Source organism: Haemorhous mexicanus, chromosome 2 (assembly GCF_027477595.1).
Source record: "Haemorhous mexicanus isolate bHaeMex1 chromosome 2, bHaeMex1.pri, whole genome shotgun sequence".
NCBI lineage: Eukaryota > Metazoa > Chordata > Aves > Passeriformes > Fringillidae > Haemorhous > Haemorhous mexicanus.
Window position 1 is genome coordinate 117619844 of NC_082342.1, and position 21751 is coordinate 117641594.

Consider the following 21751-nt stretch of genomic DNA (forward strand, 5'->3'; position numbering starts at 1 on the left):
GCCTAGACAAAGTATATTTTTAAAAAAGGAAGAGGAGGGGTTTATCTGGTTTCCATCTCAGTATCATCTGAGCCACCCTGCTGCCAGCTGCTTGTCTGAGGCAGGTAGGTTGCTGGCAGTGAGAATCAGAGCAGGTGTCTCCTGTCAGGCTCTCACAGTCTCAGCACATCCCTGTTTTCTTGCTGCTCCCAGGGCTCTGTGCAGGAGCCTGGGCACTGACCTGCCATGAAGAGGGAAGCAGTCACAGCCCTCCTAAATTTTCTTAGTCCAACCAGCACGCACTAATTTGGCATTAAACAAATTTTCAGCTTATCCTTGCTTTTTTTTTTTTTTTTTTTCTGTCTTCCCCTCTCCTCCTGGGTTGCCCAGTCTTTGCCAAAACACAAGATCAGGCTGCAGCTCTGCATGCAAGGAGGATGAGGGCACGTGCAATAGTGCATTTTCTGTAATGTGTGTGTGTAGAGGTCAAGATGCATTCAGCAGGCGTGGTGAGAGGGATATGGGATGGAAAGGATCTATATCCTATCCCACACAAGACCAACATCTTGTTAGTCAGAGCCATCCCATTTATGCAGTTATTTAGAGCTAGAGGAAGGGGCCTCAGGCTGCACCAGGAAAGTTCAGGCTGCTCGACAGAGGGAATTTCTTAATGGAAAGGGTTGTTCAGGGCTGCTCAGGGAGGTGGTAGAGTCACTATCCCTGGAGGTGTTCAAGGAATGACTTGATGTGGCACTCAGTGCTCTGGCAAGGTGGGATTGGGCACAGGCAGGACTCAACGACCTTAGAGGTCTTTTCCAATCTAAATTATTCTGTGATTCTGTGAAACTCAAAGCAAAGAGGGGAGGAAAAACACCAGTTATGAAAGGAGAAGGGGTAAATAGACCCTTTTGGCAAAATCCTGGAAAACAGAAAAATTCTAGTGCCAGCTGTGTACCTGCAGAGCCACAGCCTCCCTGATTGCTGCTGCTGCTGAACTCCCCATGCTTGCAAAAACTCCTGCTCTTTCTTCATGACCCAAAATAATGTTCTGCCTATGCCTTTAATGCCACAGATCTGCTGACCCACCTCACCAGGTATTGGCATGACAGACAAAGCTGGTACCTTCTTCCAAGTCGTGGAAGGTGGGAAAGGAATCTTTTTCTGAGCCCCTGAAGCTATGATGTAGTTCATGTTGCTGTATGCTTCCTTCAGATACAGAGGAGAGAAACAGCCATTTTTGGGAGATTTCATCTCCTCTGAGGTAGACACACAACACAGGGCACATGAATCATGCCCTGGAGGTGCTCATTTTTCTCTTTTGGCAGCAGAGGCCAGCCTGAGGCAAGACAGAAGCCTCACCCCTGACACAGCATCACACCCACAGCAAACACATCCCTGCATCCCTGGGAGAACTCAAAGCTGCGATTCCTGCAAGGTCTCCTTCCTCCTGGGCAGCCCTGCTGGGGGGCAGCCCCCAGGCCAAGGATGAGCTGCTCTTCCCAAGTCCATTTCTTCTGGAAAGACAGAAAGGAGAGACAAGAGATTGTTCTGCCCATCCCTTTGGCACTTTAGGGCTGTTCACTGGCCTGTGGCTGTGGGGTTATGTCACATCACCTATGTCATGTCTTGGTTTGAAAAGCCAGGTGTCTGCTAAGGAAGGCAGGAGCCTGCCCTGAAATGGAAAATGCAACCCCCCTCCTATGAATTATTATAATTTTGAAATTAAAGGGTTCTTAGGTAAAGATAGGGAATAGGAGTTCTATCCCTATAGAACTATCCCTATAGTTCTTTAATAGGAAAATTTAAAAATACAAATGTAATAGTACAAAAAAAAAGTCACTGCCAGAGTCAGAGCATGCCCTGCCCCCTGTGTGTCAGGGTGGTGGCACAGTCCCATCCCAGGGTGGCTCAGGGTGGTGGCACAGTCCCATCCCAGGGGGCTCAGGGTGGTGGCACAGTCCCATCCCAGGGGGGCTCAGGGTGGTGGCACAGTCCCATCCCAGGGGGGCTCAGCCCTCCTGCAGTGCCAGCTGTGGTTCTGCTGGAGCAGGGATCCTGCACAAGGGGGGAGTTTTCCTCTGCAGCTCCAGGGCTGCTGGAGATGGGCCTGCTCTCCCTCTGGGAATGCAGGGCAGAAGAAAGCTGCTCCTCTGGGAATGCAGTGGGCAAAGGCTGCTGGGCTGTTCCCAGCTCAGATTGGATCCAGGTAGGAATGCTTGGCTCCTCCCCTGGGCGGAGCATCTCCCCATGGGATGGTGGAATTTGATCAGCCCTGCAGGGACACTCAGTGGCCATGGACAGCAGAGATCTCCTGGAGGGAGGATGGGCTGTGGGAGAGATAAAGAACAAACTGCCCCAGGAACAGCAGAGAACTTCCCAGCTCTGACGGATGGTGTTAGAGCACACAGCCCCAGCCACATCTTACAACTTAAGATGTGTCCTATTGCTGAGCACCACAGCTGTGACCCACCTGGTGGCCTCCTGTTGGCATCTGTTGCCCATCCATGCTCCTATTTCCATGTTACAGGCATGGATTCAGTGAGTACCAGGCACAGATTTAGGCACTGTCCAGCAGAAGGGAAGAAAAAAAAAGATCTTTTCCTTAAACACTAATTAGGGTTTAATAACTAATGGCACGCTATTCAGCCTTTTGTATGTGATATTCAAGAGGAAGCTCACTGATAGCTGCTCTCTGCAGCTATCCCTGTCCTTAGACAAGGGGAATGATGAGACATGGGAAATGACCTTACTGACAGTGAAGAAAAGTGACAGTTTGAATATCTCATTTTTTAATTACCAAAAGCTAATGTTTAATTACATTTTTGATTCATGGGGTGTTTTCTTCACAGATAATTTGGCCATGGACATGAAATTATATCTTTTTTTAATATTCATTTACTTAAATTGCTGGTTCCCTCAATCCAATGTGAAAATCTTCACAAGAAATAACTGAAAAAATAAAGAGCCCACAGGCTGCTTAAGGTTTCTGATTATGAGAAATCAAATAAAGATTTCAAATGTATTTAATAGGCAACTAACCTTCTAATGAGTTGAATAGTTTACTGTAACTATGAGACAAATAAAAGTTTAGGAGCTGCTGTCAATACCTGACCACAGTGACAATGAGGTGGCTTTGGTAGTGTCCAACAACCACATCAGTGCCTCAGGGGGAGGCAGGTGACTGACAGCTTGAGTTGTGATGTCCTCATTTCACCTCATCCCAACCCAGAATGTAAAAAACAAAACCCAAAATGTAAAAAAGTGGAAGAGGAGTTTGTGGAGCAAAATACCCCTTTTTCTTCAAGTATTTTTTGAGGGTTCAGGGCTCTGCTTTAGGCTGGTATTTAGGTGCTCAGAGAGACAGGTAGAATCATGCTGAGATTCCCACAGACACCTTTATCCTTTCCTTTTCTGGCTGTAATTCCCCCAGGAACTTAAGAGCATGTGTGACCTGCCTGACTCCTGTGCCACCACAGAGCTGCTGCCAGGGCACAGCCAGGGTCACACCTGCAGGATGTGCAGCTCCCCTGGTGTGCCCAGGGTCACCTGCAGGATATGCAGCTCCAAAGGTGTGTCCAGGGTCACTTGCAGGATGTGCAGCTCCCCTGGTGTGTCCAAGATCACCTGCAGGATGTGCAGCTCCCCTGGTGTGCCCAGGGTCACACCTGCAGGATGTGCAGCTCCTCTGGTGTGTCCTGGGTCACCTGCAGGATGTGCAGCTCCCCTGGTGTACCCAGGGTCACCTGCAGGGTGTGCAGCTCCAAAGGTGTGTCCAACCTCTCCTTGCTCTCTGCCACCTCTCCAGAGCAATTAAACTTAATAATTCCCCCAACTCAGGGCATTTCACGTGCTGGGGAAGAAGGCACGGCTTGAAGAGAGAACTGAAGTTCCATTGGAAGGAAGGAAGTTTCCAGGCTGCCCTGTAGCTAAACCAAAAATGGGTGAATTAGTGAAGATTTTGGTGCAAAGAGGTCTTGGAGCAGCTGATGCCGGCACAGTGAGCGCTATCTGCTGGCTCCTGCTGCACAGTGCAGCTCTTTCAGATCCTGCACCTTCCTGGATGGAGAGTTTTCCATGTCCAGTCAAGGTGTTGACAGGATTTATGGAGGCTCAGATGTGGTGTTTTAATCATTCAGCCTCATATTAAAAAAAAAAAAAAAAAGTTTCTTTATGAAGCTGGAAGTTGAGAAGAAGGAGTAACTGGCAGTAAGATAGCTTTGAAGTTAGCCCACTCACACATATCCCCTTTTCTAATTAATCCACTAAATAATTTTTTGGTTGGCTGTGCACATCTGCTGTGGGATCCCACAGCTGCACTGACTCACTGCAGCAACTCAGCCAAACTGGGAGAGCACAGAAGTGCAGAAAGCAAAGCTGAACTTGTCTTCTGTGAGTCCACTGTTGGTGTAGGAAATGCCTCAACCACTGACAGGACCAAGCCATCCTAAAATCATTTTGAGTCGTTTCTAATCCTGCCTAACCTGTGCTGCCAGCACAGGATCATGAGAGATTAGAAAAGGGCATGTACAACACCAGCAACAACAGCTTAAATATCCCTTAATTAAAAATCTCAATTATTGCTATAGTTTCTAGCCCAATTTCACAAATATCCAATATTTCATTTATTACTTTCTCTATTCAAGAAAAATAAATTTGTCCCCCACAGCAAGAGGAATGGAGACAGGTTTAACCTATAGCTCAAAAGACCTTCAGTTTCTCAGGGCAAATTTTAAGTGGGGCCACAGGACAGCAAAGTGGATGCGAGCTGGACAAATCCCAGTTTTCCACAGCAAGATTTCTGACCAGAAGTTGAGCACAGCCCTAAATTTTTTTTTTTTTTGACTGTTCAGAAACAGAGCCCTTTAAAGAACCATTTAACTGGAAACAATTGGCAGGTGGGTGTGTTTATACATGAAAAAAATGTTTAACTCCTTTTCAGCACAGTCTGGATCTGCTCAGAATGGGAAAACTGGGTTTCCAGCGGGTAGATACACCAGCTTGATCCAATTAATGGTAGCTAAACAGGGATGTTATTGATTTAGGTTCCCAGAATGCAATGTCCTTGGACAGCCCAACTCCCATAAAAGTGACTAAAATGACACAGGTCTGCTTGGATTACCAACAGTAATATTTCTGTTCCTGGGGGTTTTTTTCCCCACTAGTACAGTTGGAAGCTGATGTCAGCAGGTTTTTTATTCCAAAGTCAATCATGAGGACCAACCACAGCCAGTGGTAAAGCCCTGCAGTGTCCAGTGCAGGGATGTGGGCCTGAGGAGGGGGCTGGCTGATGTCTCAGCAGCTCATGCCTGTTTCCTGGCACCAGCTGCCAGTCCCAAATCCCCCAGCTCCTTTTCCCAGGCCGTGCTGGGGGCACACAAACACTCCTTAGGCTATAGGTCAGTCTGAGCTTGGGATGTCCTGAAGTCCTACAGCCCTTCCTTGCTGTTTGAGGAGAGGAAAGCAAGCAGCTAAGTTTGGGGAAGGCACGTTGCTGTGCTTTTTGTGACTTGGACCCTTCTTGTTGCTGGTTTGTGTCACTTGAGTGTCTTCAGACCCTTTAGTGTCTCACTCCAGTCTTTCTTCCAGCACATGGCAGATCCAGCTCCCTGCAGAGGAAACTTCTGTCCCTGTGGCTTCCCTGTGTTGATCCCCAGTTCCTTCTGTTCCTCTGGCACCTGGCTTGTCACAGGCTGGGGGACAGCAGGACAGACATGGCATTCCCAGTGTTCCCCAGGTCTGCTTGGGTAAGTCTGAGAGCTTGTCCTGTTGCTTTCTCCCTTTCAAGGTGTTCCATCATGAATCTACATTAATAGAGGCACTAAGGGAAATTCCTAGCACAGCCTAAATAATCTCAGATAGATGGCAACTCCCCAGCCTAAATAATCTCAATTAGATAGGAGATGGCAACTCCCCAACCTAAATAATCTCAATTAGATAGAAGATGGCAACTCCCTAACCTAAGTAATCTCAGTTAAATAGAAGATGGCATCTCCCCAGCCTAAATAATCTCAGTTAGGTAGAAGATGGCAAATGCACAACATTCTCTTCCCAAGCTTGGTTTTATCCAGTTCCAAACTGCCCGTGCCCTTGAGAATGCAGTATGACAACTGGGCATGGTCCTGGTTCCAGAGCACCATGATTTTCTCATACTTGTGAAGAAAAAGCTTTTGGATATTGACATCAGCTGGAATAATAAATTGTGGAAAAGTGAAATTGTTTAAAAAAGTCAGCTGAAGATTTGAGTGTCATCTCTTCAGTTGCAATAGGAACAGAACACAGCATTTCCTAAGACCTTGGTCTTGATCACAGCATGCAGGGAGGGATTGGTAGCTCAGGTTTTACTGGGTCATAGTGTCAGTCAGTTCTGGAGGGGGGAAGAAGCAAGTCTGAAACAGGCAAAATGCCCTTTTTCAGTCACAGACATCCTGACACACAAAAATGGGGGAATTGCTTAAATCCCACTGATTCCAACAGGAGCCAGCTGCCTCAGTAAATGGAATGTCTTATCCTCAGCCATTTATTTTTCTGTGCCACTTTCTTGCCTCTCTCTGAGAAGGGAATATGCATAAGGAGCCCCTCTGAATGCTGTTTGGGAGCATTCCCAAATGCTCCTCTGTGGAAAGGGGAGCTCTGGTTTCTCCTGCTCTCATTTTCAGAGAGTTCCCAAGTCTAGACTCCACACTGTTGTGGTAGGGGGATTTTTATTGAAGTAGAAGATAAAAAAAGGATAGATTCAGTAGATCTTCTGTCTTGTTTGATTTAGCTCCAGGAGATCATCCTTCCACGTAATCATACCAAGGTTAACTCTGTCGTTGACTGCACTGGCCACCCTCTCCCCCCCTGCAGGTAGAAGAGGCTCTGAATTACATGACAAACCAAGAACAGCAGATTCCTTCAGAATGCACAATTGTAAAAATAAATATTTTATTTGTAAAGCATCTTTGAGAAAATAGTTTAAAATACCATTATTTTTCCCCCAAAGACATTAAATACATTTTGCATGAACAGTCCCAGGATTGTTCAAGCCTGCTGTACATGGTCTCTATTTAACACTATTTACAAGGACATCAGAAAGGTTTACTGACAATGAGGATTTGCTATTCAAAGTAGATCCCTCAAAAAAAGAAATAAAAGAGTATTAACATAAGCAAGAGCACTCATTTGTATTTTCAGCAGAGCTCCCTGGAGAACTTGTATTTGCTGACAGAATGCATTGTTGAGTGACTACTCAGTGAGTGGAACACCAGAGCTAGCTGTATTTAAAAGTCACATAATATAAGTTTAACTAAATACTAATCACTCTCTTCCCACCAGTGAGGGGTCTGTGACTCCACACCCCAGATCTTAATCAGGATAGACAAGTTGACCCTACATGGAAGGAAAGGGAGAGCAAGGCATGCAAGACCCTGTTTCATAGGTCCCTGCTACTAAAAATAATGTTCCAGGCAGGGTCCTCAGCGGGGCTGTGCCAGGAGCTGTGTTGCAGCATAGGGAAGGAGGGATGAGAAGAATGAATGCTGGCTGCACAGGGAGCAGAGTAGAGCTGCTTGTGCACTTCCACTCTGCTTGTGCTGCAGTTCTGGCACCAATGTGCTCTAATATGTGCCAAATAAGCACAACCTAAACCCAAAAACCAGGGGTGTTCAGGGGCTGTGAGCCAGGGCCTCAACATCATGGGTCAATACTCAGTGCCTCAACAGGAATTCCAAATGTAGGCAGACTGGCAAATATACAGATACATGGAGAGCTTGTTTGAAATGAAACTCCTAAATCCTGCTGGAAAGATGTGGAGCAGTATACTGCCCCTTTGCCATCTGTTCAGCACATTCCAAGCAGGAAAAACTGCACCACAACAGAAACAGAATGTAACTTCACCAGAGCTGCAGTGAAGAGTGGTGGGAAAAGGTAAAGGGCATTTCTTGTAATTGCTCTAAAGCAATTAGAAGCAAAGTCTGCTCCAATGCCACAGGGGTTGCTTCTACTGGACTGGACTCTACTTGGGGATTATCAAGAGCAGGACAAAATTGCAGTATATGGCATGTCCTTGATCAGCCAACCATTTTTGACAGGCAAAAATAGGTGAGTGAAATACTTCTGGCTCAAACTTACCTAATGTTTGCCTTCCCCACCTCTGCAACTATGCTGTGAAAGCACAGCTGGATTTAGCATGCTATACATTTGACACTTATAAACAGTTATTTCTTCATAGCTCAGCAATTAAAGAAACCTTGAATTCAGAAGCCTCCAAATCAAGTTTCTGGTCCACTAGACTGCTAACTGAGATGTATCCCATTTTTCTCCAAACTCCTAATCAAGCTGCATATGCTGGAATGCTAATTACCCTGGGCTCATTCTGCAGTCACAGGAGAGAAAAAGGCATATCTATATCTATATCTATAGCTATAGCTATAGCTATAGCTATAGCTATAGCTATAGCTATATATCTATATCTATATCTATATCTATATCTATATCTATATATAAAATTTTATACAGTGATAAAAGTCTCAGGGGAGGTGAATCACCCTTGGGCAAGTGCACAAAACTCAACAGGCTGACTCTGGGCTCAGCTGAGCATTAAGGTGACCTGCCACAGCTGCCAGGCTCAGTCACCCTGTTTTCAGTGTCACCTAAATACAGTATTGAGTAGTTTGGGTCTTGTCTCTCTAGATTGCCAGTGTTAGGAGTCATTGCAGTACCTATAGGGGATAGGCTGAAGAGAAGGTTCTCTGTTCCTCACTCTACCACGTGTACAATGGGGAAAATTCCATACCTGTTTAAAGGAAGATTCATTAGGGTTGTAAGAAGCTCAGGAGTTTGGCAGTGGACATTGGGAAGGAAAGGGTGGAATTATCCTAAGTTATTATGCACAATTAACATTGAATTATAAGATAAATATATTAATTTTCTGCCTTGCCCAAAATATTGAAGTGAAACTGATGGTTTATCTTATAATTGCTTGTAGACAAACATTCCGATGAGTCCTGAGGGTTCAACCAAGTATTTACCTGATCTTCTCCTCACATGGATGTAAAACAGTATTGCCAGCAGAATCAGCACTAATGCAACTCCAAGTAGAACTCCAAGGACAATCACTGCTACTCTCCAGGAGGAGCTGTTGTCAGTTGATGACTGAACAGACAGAGCTGGAAATTTAAAGCACATTTTAGGAATGTTAGCTAGAAACAGTAAAAAAGTGGGTGTAAAAAATCCTGGAGCCCTAAGTGACAGCTGTGTTTAACTGCTTGGCAGCTTTGAAATTTTGAATAATACTGAAAATGTTTTTGTATGGGGTGAAGATTTGTTAACTAGAAATCTTTTCTGAGGGTCCTTGTGATCTCTTGGTGACACCCATAACAGCTGCTCTCAGGATTTGCTGGATGGATGGTGTAACTTGAGAATTTTTAGATCCTTTAGTGTGAAGAGAACCCATCCTGTGAGTCTGGAACTGGGTATGTGTAATGACTCTTTAAAATAGGTCCATAATCTGTATTAAATCACTATATGTTCAGTGAATGTTTAAATAGATTACCTGAACTATTTGCATTTCTTAGAAGAGAGAAGTTAATTTATCATCTTAATTTAACAGCAGTAGATCTGACCCTTTAATCCCCACACCATTAATGAGAAGCTCTTTCAGCATCACTTACTTTGCACTTCACTTTGGCTCCCAAACTTGCTCCTTAATACATTACTCAGGCGTGTCTGTATATCACCCACATCCCTGGCTTCTTCTTTTGGCAGCAGAAAGAGAAAATCAGCAATCACACTGCCAGGTCTTAGCCCCAGCACCAAAATATCAGAGTGGGCATTCCCCAGTTCAGCATGCATTGCTTCAACAACCTGTGCAAGGTGAAATTGATATTTATTCCACTTGTCAGTCAGCTGAGGCAGAGCAGAAACACACATATCCTGCACTAAATTTATTAAGGTATGAAATTTTCCTCACTTACTACTCTTTCAAGGCAATTGCTTTGGGATAACAAATGAAAAACCCATTGGAAGAGGATTCCAGAGTGATGCATTGTCTGTGATTGAAAATGTGAAATCTGAGTTTGACTTCCAAAGCTCCAATCTGTTTAGCTAGTTATCAATGAATAATGCATTAAAACAAGTTGTCCTCCTCCACAAACCCATATGGGACCTTGACTGTACAAAATTTGGAATCTACAAAGAGCACCCAATATTACTAAAGTTATGCTCAGTGTCCCCTAACTTTTTTTAACACGTGCAACTAAACTTCAAGCCTGGTCCTGCACACACTACCAGCACAGAACTTCATGTGAGAGGTTTAAAACTTATTTTTGTCACCAGATTTTCAAAGTCATGACGTAACAGAATGCCTTTGCAAAGAGAGACAAGGGTGTGATTTGCCTCTCAATCATTCTGGCATAAACCAAGTGTATTCCTGTGACATCAATCAAAATCAAATTAATTACACTTATGTCTCCAAAAGTGGAGCTTTGCTTAGTGCTTTCATATGGATACAAAGCAAGAACAAGCAGTCCCCTTTTTTAAGTAAAACTGGTTGAAATGTTTTTGTCAGGACTAATCTTTTCATATAATTAGGCATTTGATTCCACCCACTGAGAGAAGTTATCTTCCTCCTGTGGATAAATATGGTATTTTACCTGAAAAGTCTGAAAGATTATTGTTTTTCATAGATGATCACAAACCTTGTTCTGAGTCACTGCTCAGTTTTCTGCCTCCATCTTTTCTATGGGATAAACCCCCCACTCCAAACTTTACATCCCTTTAAGTTCTTTGGATGGAGGCTTCAAAAATTATTTTCTTTTCCTCACCTTGATGAGCAGTCTAGATAGGAAACCTGACTTATGCAGGCAAAACTGTAATTTCAAAGCTACAACTACAGAGTGGAAGTACTGTGGAATATAAAAGAAATAGTTCAACATTCAAACTGGGGGAAAAAAATCCAATAGAGAAATTGTCTATATTTTCAATCATGTTAGTACAGCCTCTCTTTGATTTTGCCTTTTTTTTTTTGAAGAAAAGCTGACACTTTGCATGAGGTAAAAGCTTATTAAAAGCCAGTAAAGGAATTCCTGTTGCATTCAGTCAGGTTGGAGGAAACTTTTTACATCCACTAAAATAAATTTTCTATCCATGAAGTGGAGATGTTAGCAGTCATAAGACAAGGTTACCTCCGAGTTGGCGTGGTGAGAACAAATTAATTACTGCTTTTGAAATCTGTGGAGTTTCTTAGCTAAAGGGTAAGATCATCACACTAAAAATAGTTGTGTTAGTTATTTAAAGCAGTCTACCCCAATCTCACAGTAGATTTACCTTTTCAGCAGGTTGATATACATCAGGATTCCTGAGAGGTGTTGAAATTATTAGGGTTTTTTTTTTTAACTTGCTGCTAAAGACAGATGAGTGGCAGACTGATGCTTCTGCCTGTCAGCATTACTGGCTCAAAGCTTCCACTTTCTCTCCTCATTTTCCCCCTGAGATGGACCCCTTGATACTTTGCCCAATCCTGCAGCCACTTCCATGAGGTGAATTGCCAATAATCCATGTATTGCCAATTACAGTACTCACTTGCAAAGCTTTCATGTTTCCAAATCTGTGCTGAAATGCTGGTTTTGAGTAACTCCCTTTTTTTTTGTCTCCACAGGCATAAGTTTAGTGAAGTGGGAGAAAATAAACAGAACGGGATGTTCCTTACAAAAATAGAATTTTAAAGTGCCTTTCACTAAATAACTTATATTTGAGGATGGCTTAGGGAATGTAGCCCTCCTCACTGGACAAGAAGCTCTCTGTCCTGGGCAGATTTGCTGCTTCCTGTACTGCTTTTTTCTTTTTCACCTGCCAGAGTCCTGATTTAACAATGAATGCAGGAGACTAAGGCTGCTAATCACAAGCCTTTCTGCAGTTCATTCATTGACAAAGAACATGGTATCAACTTACCTCTGCTCTGAGACTTTCAGACAGTGTTACATAGCTTTCACTATCAGAGTTATAAAGTGTATTATTAAATATCTGGTTTTTCAACCAAACTCTGCAGGCAAATGCTTCGTTATCTGGGGGAAAAAAAAAAAAAGAAGAAACAATTAGGTGAATCCCAGGACTACCTCCACAATTGGTCTTTGGACTTTATTGTCTCATGTATTATATAATATGAATTGATAAAACAAGAAAATAATAATAATAATAATAATAATAATAATAATAATAATAATAATAATAATAAATTGTATAATGGTATAATGTGTATCTAATGTAGTGGCTTTGGAACCTTCAGAGCTGATTCTCTCCAGGTTTTTCAGCCATCACAATCCTCACAAATTGTTCACCATTCCTGTATTATTTAGGGTGCATCCCACTCCCTAATTCAACAGCCACTCTCCCATTGATTCCAGCAGAAGTAACACCAGTCTGTTAGACTCTGCAAGGCTCTGAGTGAGTTTAAATCCTCCTGAGTAGGTGGATGAGCCCTGTGCCAAAAGAAGAAAGCTTTACTTGGAAAAGTCCAGACTAAAATAGAGCTGGAAGCTGACACTGAAGTTTGATGGAGGCAGCTTCTTCACCAAAGAAGTGTGAACTTCAGATGCTGTGTGAACTGACATCATAAAGCAGATGGCAAAATACTCCTGGGAGATACTATCTTGTGAAATAATACCCTGTAGTTATGGATAAACAAATGTTGAGGTTCTGTACACTTACTGGAGCACACAATGCCTTTTAAGTCAGAACAGCCAGTACTTTGTGCTAAACAAAACTCAGTTCTTCTGAAACAGGAACCAGAATCTGCAAAATAAAGGCAAAAATCAAGGTAATCTCTTCTGTGCATGCATTATTAATGCTAATAAGAAAATTATGGAATAGGTGAAAGTCTTTAATTATGGCCAAGGAGTTACCCAAGCAGCAGTTCCTTTGGCCCAGTGAGAATTTAAAATTGCAAATGATAAAATTGGAGCATATCAAAAGAGAGGCAGGTGGTGGGTGGGTAGGTGGTATTTGAGAGCTCACTGAAATAGCACTGAGAACTCTGATTTCTTATGAGAGCTAAAGATATAGGTTGTGCTATTACGTGCTTGTACAACTCAGGTAAGCTAGATGGAGTTTTCAGAAATAAAAGTCACTTGCAATTTATTTTGGAAAAAGATATGCATCATGGAGTCTCAAAACCTCAGTATGCTGGTCTGGACTTGCTAATCTGAATTATTTATGAAGGGTCAAAACTCATTTAAGGCTGGTATTGCAAGTTTTATGTGGTTAGCTCATTGGATTACACCCCTAGTTCTCATAGAATTGAAAATTATCTTTAATTTCACATGAAATCTGGATGACTTGGTATTTATTGCTCTTTTTAATTAGCTAACAAATAATTTTCTGGTAGGGCAGATGGCTCCAGATTGCAAAAGGAAACCATTTTTTATTTTTCTTGAATAGAGAAAGTAATAAATGAAAGCCAGTGAACTGAAGAATTGAAATATTTCAATGGAAATAATGATAAGAATTCCTTGGCTTTGTGGTCCTAAAGACTAAGAGAGAGGGTAAGTCCATCAGAAGGAACCCTACAGTCCACTGCCAAAATAATTGCCCAAGAAAGGTTTTGAGAATAATCACACAATCCATTAGAGAACTCAAAAAAGGATTGCAACAAGGACATTTATGTTTTAGAGGTCAAGAAATGCTGGAAGAAAGTAACAATTGCCAAAAGTCAAGTTAGATCTTTCAAGTTATATAAAAAGAGATCCTGAGCACTTTATCAGCCACTGGGAAAGAATGACAAAGTGCAGCACAGTTTTATCAAACGTGGATCATGCCAAAATAACCCAGTGGCTTCCTTTGACAGGCTGACTTTTAGATCTCTTCCAGTGATGGAGAAGCAGCAGGATGCAGTGCCAAGTGGTAATTTGTTTAGTGCCAAAAGTTTTTTCTAAAGGGATTGGCTAAGGGGGAGATGCCAATGGGGAGTTTTAAAAGGAGAAACCTTGATTTAGAGGGATATTATGTGTCATGTTCCTGCAGCATCAGTTTTAGTACAGAGACACAATTAAACTGTTTGCCTTAATGTCTATAACCAAGGATGAAATGAAAAAGGCAACAATGACAGTTAAGGATTGCCTGCATTCACAAGAGCATGTAGAACCTAAACTTCACACTACCAGAATATTTTCTGGTAAATTTACAACCAAAATATCCTGACTTCTGTACAGAATTATCTGGTTCAATAATCCAACAGAATCAGAAATTTTACAGAGCAAGCTCCTACACTTGCAAACTCCTGTTGAATTCAAGCAGTCCCATCCAAATAAGGGGATGAGTCAACTTGCAGGAATAAAAGTGTGAGAGATCAAATCCAGATCATATGGCAACAAGACACTGTGAGTTTCTATGAATTAAAAAGGTGCCAGGGTGGTGGAGGAGGTACCTGTTCGGACAGTGACTGAAGCAGGATTGTTCTCAGCACAAGATGACAGTGCCACAGATATGGTGTACACATGGCCAGGAAGCAGGTCTTTAATCACAGCTTCTGTCTCATTTGTAGTTCTTGTATGAATCTCCTTTCCATCCCTGACAGAGATGTTGTAGAGGCTGCCTTTGCTGCTGCTGCTCCAGCTGAGCTCTATTTCTTCTCCAGTCACATTCTGAACTTCGATGGACACTGTCCCTGCAAAGTGTGAAAGTTCCATACAGCTGAGAGCAGCCCATTTCACTTCTGCAATTCTACACATTTATTATTGAAGGAAAAATATTAATTAAACTAATATAAACTCGTGTGTTTTTTCGGAGCTAATTTCAGTTTTCCACCTCATTCTCCCAAAAGAGCAGAAGTGAACCACTTGCTCTACAGACAGAAACCATACATTAATGCACTTTGTTTGACAGTTCTAAAACACAAATGGGGGACATTCTGCTTGCTCCTTGCCTTTGCAACTGCAGGCAAAGTGTGGTAAATGGTCAGAGTTGTACAATGTTGCTTTTGGATAGTAGAGAATTGATGAGGCTGATTGAGAAAAACATGAGCGTTCTGAAGTGGAGTGATATTTGACTCATCCTGATATCCTCAGGAGGATGGATTTTTAAAATACCACCAGAAAATTCTAAGTTCAGAGCAGTAGAGAGGCATTTATTAAATGTGCTTCATAGCAGGGTTAAGAAAACTCACCTATCACCGTGGTTTATGCCTGTAAGCAGGCACCCAGTGAACATATAGTGGGTCCAGGAGAGTTTTACCAAGGTGTTGGAACTGCCTTGATTGATATTTGCATAATTATGCATTTTCAGTGATTTTATCAGGCTTCCCTTTCTAAAATTATATCCAGGAATTTTACCTCACAGTAGATATGACCAATGAACAAGAATATTGTGTCTAATTGGATAATTTTCATTCTAGTATTCAGTATCAAATATTTACTTACTGCAAGGTGCTGACGTAAATGTGGTAGTGAAAATGGAATTAGATGCAGTTCCTGTAAATCCAGTTGTATTGGTTTTTGGAGAGACTGTAGTTGTGTGTTCTGTGAAACAGAAATTTGGAGGCAGTGAGTAGAATTTATCTTGATGTTTACCAATTTTATGCTTCTTATTTTCATAAACAGCTTTCAAAAAACAAGCCCAGAAAACATTCTTCTATTGTGTGCCTGAATATTTAAGTGTGGTACCACCCAAAATCCAATCCCTCCAAGGCCAGTGTACGTAATTATAGTAAGATATAAGGAGGGTCAAGGACAGAAAAGACATGAAGTTAATGTTTAAAAATGGTTTCTCAGCTAAGTAAGGCTTGGGAGTTAAAGTGCATGGAGCTAGGAGAGGCTAGAACATTGAACCACTGTGGTTCTAGCTCAGGAAAGTTTTGGATTCAGCAGGAGGACAAGTGAGGCTCTGGATCATTCTCCCCTTGGAAAAAATTGCAGTCTGACTTTAAATTTCTGAAAGTTTGACCTCCTTTTGCCTATATGTAGCTTATTCATGTCTAGGTAGATGCTCATTGTAAAAGGGCTTCATGTTCAGGCCATGAATGTGTTGGTTTGCTAACAGAAAAGGAAAAAATTCCAGAGGAAATACCTGTCTGAACTGTCAAGGAGGTGCTGACATTCTTAGAGCAAGTTAAAACATTCACGGATATTTGGTACTGTCGAGCAGAAAGCAGATTTTCAAAGGCAGTGCTTGTTTCATTTAGGACCCTCTCCTCCTCCTCTCCCAGTTCTCCCAGCAGCCTCACTGTGTAAGGACTGTCTGCTCTGCCACCTTGAGGTTTCCAGCTGAACTGGATCGTTCTGCTGGTCACCTTCTGCAGCTGGATGGACAGAGTGATGGGAGCTGAAAAGCAAACAGGAAATTCCTGTGAAACACGTAGTTACAGTCTGTGTGTCTTTAAGGGACAAAGTGTTAATGGGAAACTGACAGCCTAGAGAAATGTTGAAGTCTCTGCAACGTTTTTATAAAGATATGAAACACAGAATTGTATCACAAAATCACAGAATGGATTGGAAGGGACCTTAAAAATCCTCTCGTTCCACCCCCTGCCATGGGCAGGGACACCTTCCACCAGACCAGGTTGCTCCAAGTCCCAATGTCCAACCTGGCCTTGAATACCTCCAGGGATGGGGCATCCACAATTTCTCTGGGCACACTGTGCCAGGGCCTCCCCACCCTCACAGGAAGAATTTCTTCCTATTATTTACTCTAGCCCTACCCTATTTCAGTTAAAAGCTGTTTGTCCTGTCACATGCCCCTGCACAAAGTCCTTCTTGTATGTCCCCCTAGGAAGGGGGTTCTAAGATCTCCCAGAGCCTCTCCAGGCTGAACAACACCAACTCTTTCAGCCTGTCTCCTTTGCAGAGGTGCCCCGGGCCTCTGAGCATCTTTGTGACCTCTTCAGGACCTCCTCCAGCAGCTCCACATCCTTCTCATGTTGAGAGCTCTGGGGCTGGAGGCAGCTCTGCAGGTGGGGTCTCACCTGAGCAGGGCAGAGGGCAGAATCCCCCCCTCCCCTGCTGCCCACCATGCTTTGGATGCAGCCCAGGACACCTTTGGCTTTTTGGGCTGTGGGGGCACAGGGCTAAGCCATGCCAAGCTTTTCCTCCACCAAAAGCCCCAAGCCTTTCTTCTCAGAGCTGCTCTCAGTCTGTTCATGCCCAGCCTGTGCTTGTGCCCAGGGAGCCACTTCTGAAGCCTGTCCAGTCCCTCTGGATGCCATCCCTTCCCTCCACAGTGCCAACTGCCCCACACAGTGCAAATTTGCTGAGGGTGCCCTCAATCCCTCTATCAGTGTCACCCACAAAGACATTGAGTGGTGCCAGGCCCAGGAGTGACCCCTGAGGAGCCATTGGCCATGGAGCCACTGTCAAAGACCAAGCTGTACCTTACTCTGTGTGTGCATATCTCCTACTGCACTCCATGAACACTGTGAATCCATATAAAGGATGGATTAACCCCTTGGACCCCTCTGAAGAATACTCTATGCCCTATTAATACTCTATTATGCTCTAAAAATGGAAGCCATGCTGCCCTTGTTTTTTGGGTGCAGAGTACAAAAAGGCTGCATTCTCCTCTTTTCCTTCTTTGCTTTACTTTTTTTTCCCGTTGAAAAATGATGAAAGGTTCATTACTGCATATTCTTTGAATATGGGCAGACAGCCCTTTGGCAAAAAATTGAAGATGCACTAGAAAAGAATTAGTATTGAAACAAGTAAGAATCAAGTTAGCAAAAAAAAAAAAAAAAAAAATTCAGCTGGATTCTCCCAATGAAGGAACTGCCTCTAGTATTCTGTAAAAGGAAATTTCAAGATCAAAATCAACAAAACCAATAAAAACCAATAGAAACCAATAAAAACCAAATAAAGCTCCTATTGATATAACTTGGCCTAGGCAGCATAACTATAAAGCATTTTACCCCTGTGGCACTGCCTAACACAAGGTCTGTGATTTCAAAAACAACTCCAGACAGGAACTGCAGCTTTTCAGAAAATAGATAGATGCAGGGATTCATATTCCTGGGTTCAATTCCCAGCTTAAAAAAGACGTTGTAAAGAGCTCAAATTCCAACAAAAATAGCAGTAATGAAAGAAAATTATGCTCAATTCTTCCAAAAAAAGAGCAAAATAAGTTTAGTATCATGTGTTAAAATACTCACAGCAAGTCGTAGTAAAAGAAGGATTAACAGATGTTGATGTGCTGAGGTTTGTCATGGATGGGGTTGCCAGGGACGTGGTGGGGAGGGAGTGGGAGGTGTTGGCAGTGGGCTCAGTTGTTCTGTCCCCCTGGTTCATGGTGGAAGTTTCCCCTCCTCCAGGAGGAGTCGTGGCCCTGCTGCCTGCAGAGGCCGTGGCTGTGGAGGGCGAGGGGCTCCCCGTGGGAGGTGAGGTGGCCGTCACCTGCACCGGGGGCTGTCCCTGGGGCAGGGCTGTGGAGCTGAGCTGAGGTGTTGGTGTCCCTGTGCTGCTGCCTGCTGTGGGTGAATGGCTGGGTGCAGCGGTTTCTGAGGCAGGAGCCACTGGGTTAGTGCTGGCTGTGCTGGGAGCTGGGCTGCGTGTCACCTGCTCTGCTGTGACAGTGTCTGACCCCACGTCTGTCACACGAGCAGTGGAGAACACCAGGGCTGTGGGTGCGTGGGATGTGGTGGCCGAGGGCATCCCGGTGGTGCTGCTGGTGCTGCTCTGCTGTGGGCTGGGAGGCAGAGCTGGGGAGCCCTCAGGAGAGGAGGAGGAGGAGGAGTGGCTCATCACTGTTGAGCTGAAGGACAGGGAAGAAGCAGTGCCACTCTCTGGGGCAGTGGTGGTGCCAGTTCCTGCTGTTGGGAATGCTGGGCTCACTGCAGCACTCCTAGGAGACGTCGCCGGTGAGGCCCTTTCTGACATTATCGTTGTGGGTGCAGTGTCCATCCTCCCTTCTCCACCCACCGTCGTCATCGTGGATGCCAGGGATGTGGCTGGGAGGGAATGAGAGGTCTCAGTTGTTGTTCTGATCCCCTGGTTCATGGTGGAAGTTTCCCCTTCTCCAGGAGGAGTCGTGGCCCTGCTGCCTGCAGAGGCCGTGGCTGTGGAGGGCGAGGGGCTCCCCGTGAGGTGAGGCGGCCTCCCCGTGAGGGGCTCCCCGGGAGGTGAGGTGGCCGTCACCTGCACCGGGGGCTGTCCCTGGGGCAGGGCTGTGGAGCTGAGCTGAGGTGTTGGTGTCCCTGTGCTGCTGCCTGCTGTGGGTGAAGGCCTGGCCTCGATGGTAGCTGAGGCAGGAGAGGTGGAAGCCACAGGCCTGGGCGTGGCTGGGCCCTGTGTCTCTGTCCCAGCTGAGAACTGAGCAATGCCAGCACTGGAGGATGGAGAGAACACCAGGGCTGTGGCTGGGTGGGATGTGGTGGCCGAGGGCATCCCGGTGGTGCTGCTGGTGCTGCTCTGCTGTGGGCTGGGAGGCACAGGAGAAGAACCCTTGGGAGAGGAGGAGGAGAAGTGGCTCCTTGTGGCTGAGCTGAGAGGTGGGGAGGAAGCAGTGCCAGTCTCTGTGCCCATGCTGGGGGCTGTGGTGGTGCCAGTTCCTGCTGTTGGGAATGCTGAGTTCTTGGCAGACACCCCCAAGGAGCCCCTTTCCTGCATTTTTGTTGTGGGTGTGGTGCTCATCGTCCCTTCTGTACCCATTATGCTCATGCTGGAGGGGGACAGCAAGGCTGTGCCCAGGAGGGAATGGGCTGTTGAGGTGTCAGGCTCTGCCACGGAGCCATCTGAGCTGTTTGCAGCTGGGCCAGTTGTGCTGCTGTTGTTTGTGCTCCTCAAGACAATCAGGTGGCTCTCAGCAGTGGCAGTCGTTGTGTCTCTTCCCTCTAATGCCATCAGGGTACCTGCCAGAATTTCAGAAATGTGGATTATGGATTGTTGCCCTGAAATTCTGTGAAGTACTTTAATAGTTACCAAGTGTAACCGTGCTCTTGTGTGAAAAATTCACTCAACGTTCTCATCTTCATTGTTATTCCTTTCCTTCCTCATTTCCACTTTCATATTCTTTGCTATTCCTCAACTACCATGAAATCTCTGTTACTTCCTTTTCCACTTGCATAAATTTGAGGAGATATTAACCAATAACCAATTTCTTGGCAATACTTTGATTCTGTATTAATGTAGAGATTTATATTACCTTTCTATTCCTATTCTACATATTTTTTTCAATTTTCTATGCATTTTTCTTCCTGTAAATATTATTTTATTTACAGCAAGGAAAGGGTTTAGTGGTGGACTCATCAGTGTTAGGTTTAAGGCTGGACTCGATCCTAAAGGTCTTTTCCATCCTAAATGATTCTGTGATCCTCTGATTGCTCTAAAGTAAAATTCCTAGAGAATTAACAGGAAAATTAAAAATTAGCAGAATGAGTTTTTCAGCACAATTTTCTCCTTCTCCTATTTTATTGCTTCAATTTCTTTACTTTGCAAGGCATTTATTTCTTTCCTAATTACTTTCTGTCAGGCAGGAGAGAACAATTTTTCTGAGGATATCTTTCTGTTGATGTTCTAAATCATATTAATTCTGGATGAAAATTCATTGCCTTCCTGTGTTTACCTCTATTTCTAACTACAAATAAATTGTAACTCCTGTAGCTCCCAAATGTGAAGGTGACAACATTTCTAACACTCTCAAAATTTCTTTAAAAGGAAAATCAAGCCCTTTTATCATTGTGATTAAACAGCCAGGCTAATTTGAGTTTATTTAATTTACTTAATCTGGTAATTCAAGTTTGATTTTGAAGAGTGGCTTTGTTCCTGTTGAAAACCCAGACATATCCTTCTACCTTATTGCAATTTTACTCCTTAGCAACACTTAATTATTATCCTGGATCTTTGGGTTTGGCTGAATGAAATTTAGAGGATTCTTAGACAGGGTGTACTGGAGCAGCTCTATCAAGTTCTTAAGGACCACATTAATTAACTGCTTTTGACTCTATTCACCTGTAAAATCAAAGTGGTATTTTCATATTGTTTTAATGTCTACATAGAAACTTGTAATGTTACAATTCATATTTCTCAAAATTCTTCCTACAGACTGATATCTTTTTACACCCAAATACAGTTTGAATTGTGCTTGATCCTGTGCTTGTATCTCCCAGATTTTTAATAGCAGGTATTGATCAGTCAAGAAACTTGTGTTCATCTGCAGCTCAATGACATGAAACCAGACATTAAGAATAAAATAATGCAGCCCTCTGAATTTCTAGATTTTTTTTTTAATCCCTTGCAGTGCAGTGAGAACACAGCACAGTTCATACAACCTAATCCATGCTTTTTAATGTGTTTTACTAAAGAGTCTTTCGGAGGAGAAAAATTGGCAAAATGAATCATTCATAAACAAGCTTAGGGGTAAAAAAACTCAAAAAATCTGGTCAGACACTGCATTTTTGATCTTTTAGATGAGTTTCCTGAATACTTTGCTCTCATTCTTTTACCTACTTACAGATTTACATCCCTACTAAAATATCTGCTGAAATCCAATGCATTCAAGCTAAACAAAAAAACAAAACCAACCAAACAAACAAACCATAACCCTGTAAATATTGCATGTTATTAGATTTATATTTAATTTTAGCAGCCCACTTCCCTGATCATCATTTTGAATGCTTCTCAATGACATCCTCTAAGTGCGCTGTGACCATAAACAATCAAAATAATTTTTACTCACAGAGGAGAACGGAGAGGATGAAATGCCAGAGGTAATTCTGAGTGCCCATGCTGAGTGTCCCCCTCCTTGCAGGGCTGAGAGTGGCATTTTGAATGGAACACTTGTGGAATTTAAAGAGGGGCGAGGCTGCCAGTGTCACCTCCCA

At 43.6% G+C, this 21751-nt stretch overlaps 1 protein-coding gene across 3 annotated transcripts; it reads right to left on the reverse strand.

The window, feature by feature from the left end:
• Positions 1–2751: 2751 nt before the first annotated feature.
• Positions 2752–21739, reverse strand: LOC132324088 (mucin-2-like). Of its 3 annotated transcripts, none has more exons than XM_059840082.1 (10): positions 21607–21739; positions 18086–19780; positions 16015–16269; positions 15369–15467; positions 14378–14617; positions 12664–12747; positions 11908–12020; positions 9630–9822; positions 8988–9125; positions 2752–3905 (listed from the first exon to the last, which is right to left on the reverse strand). In XM_059840082.1, the coding sequence occupies exons 1-10, from the start codon at positions 21653–21655 to the stop codon at positions 3823–3825; spliced, it is 2949 nt and encodes a 982-aa protein (XP_059696065.1). In that variant the 5' UTR covers positions 21656–21739; the 3' UTR covers positions 2752–3822. The 3 variants fall into 3 exon arrangements, with proteins under 3 accessions (XP_059696065.1, XP_059696064.1, XP_059696066.1); XM_059840081.1 differs by lacking the exon at positions 2752–3905 and adding an exon at positions 6664–6819; XM_059840083.1 differs by lacking the exon at positions 2752–3905 and adding an exon at positions 6887–8752.
• Positions 21740–21751: the final 12 nt, after the last annotated feature.

What these genes read in the sequence shown, in the direction of transcription:
- LOC132324088 (XM_059840081.1), bottom strand. Translation starts at nt 21,655, where the DNA reads ATGGGCACTCAGAATTACCTCTGGCATTTCATCCTCTCCGTTCTCCTC. An exon ending in TTCTTTTACTACGACTTGCT is followed by an intron (nt 16,270 to 18,085) that starts GTGAGTATTTTA and finishes TTTGCTTTTCAG; the next exon opens with CTCCCATCACTCTGTCCATC. An exon ending in CCATGTGAGGAGAAGATCAG is followed by an intron (nt 6,820 to 8,987) that starts GTAAATACTTGG and finishes TTCTACCTGCAG; the next exon opens with GGGGGGAGAGGGTGGCCAGT.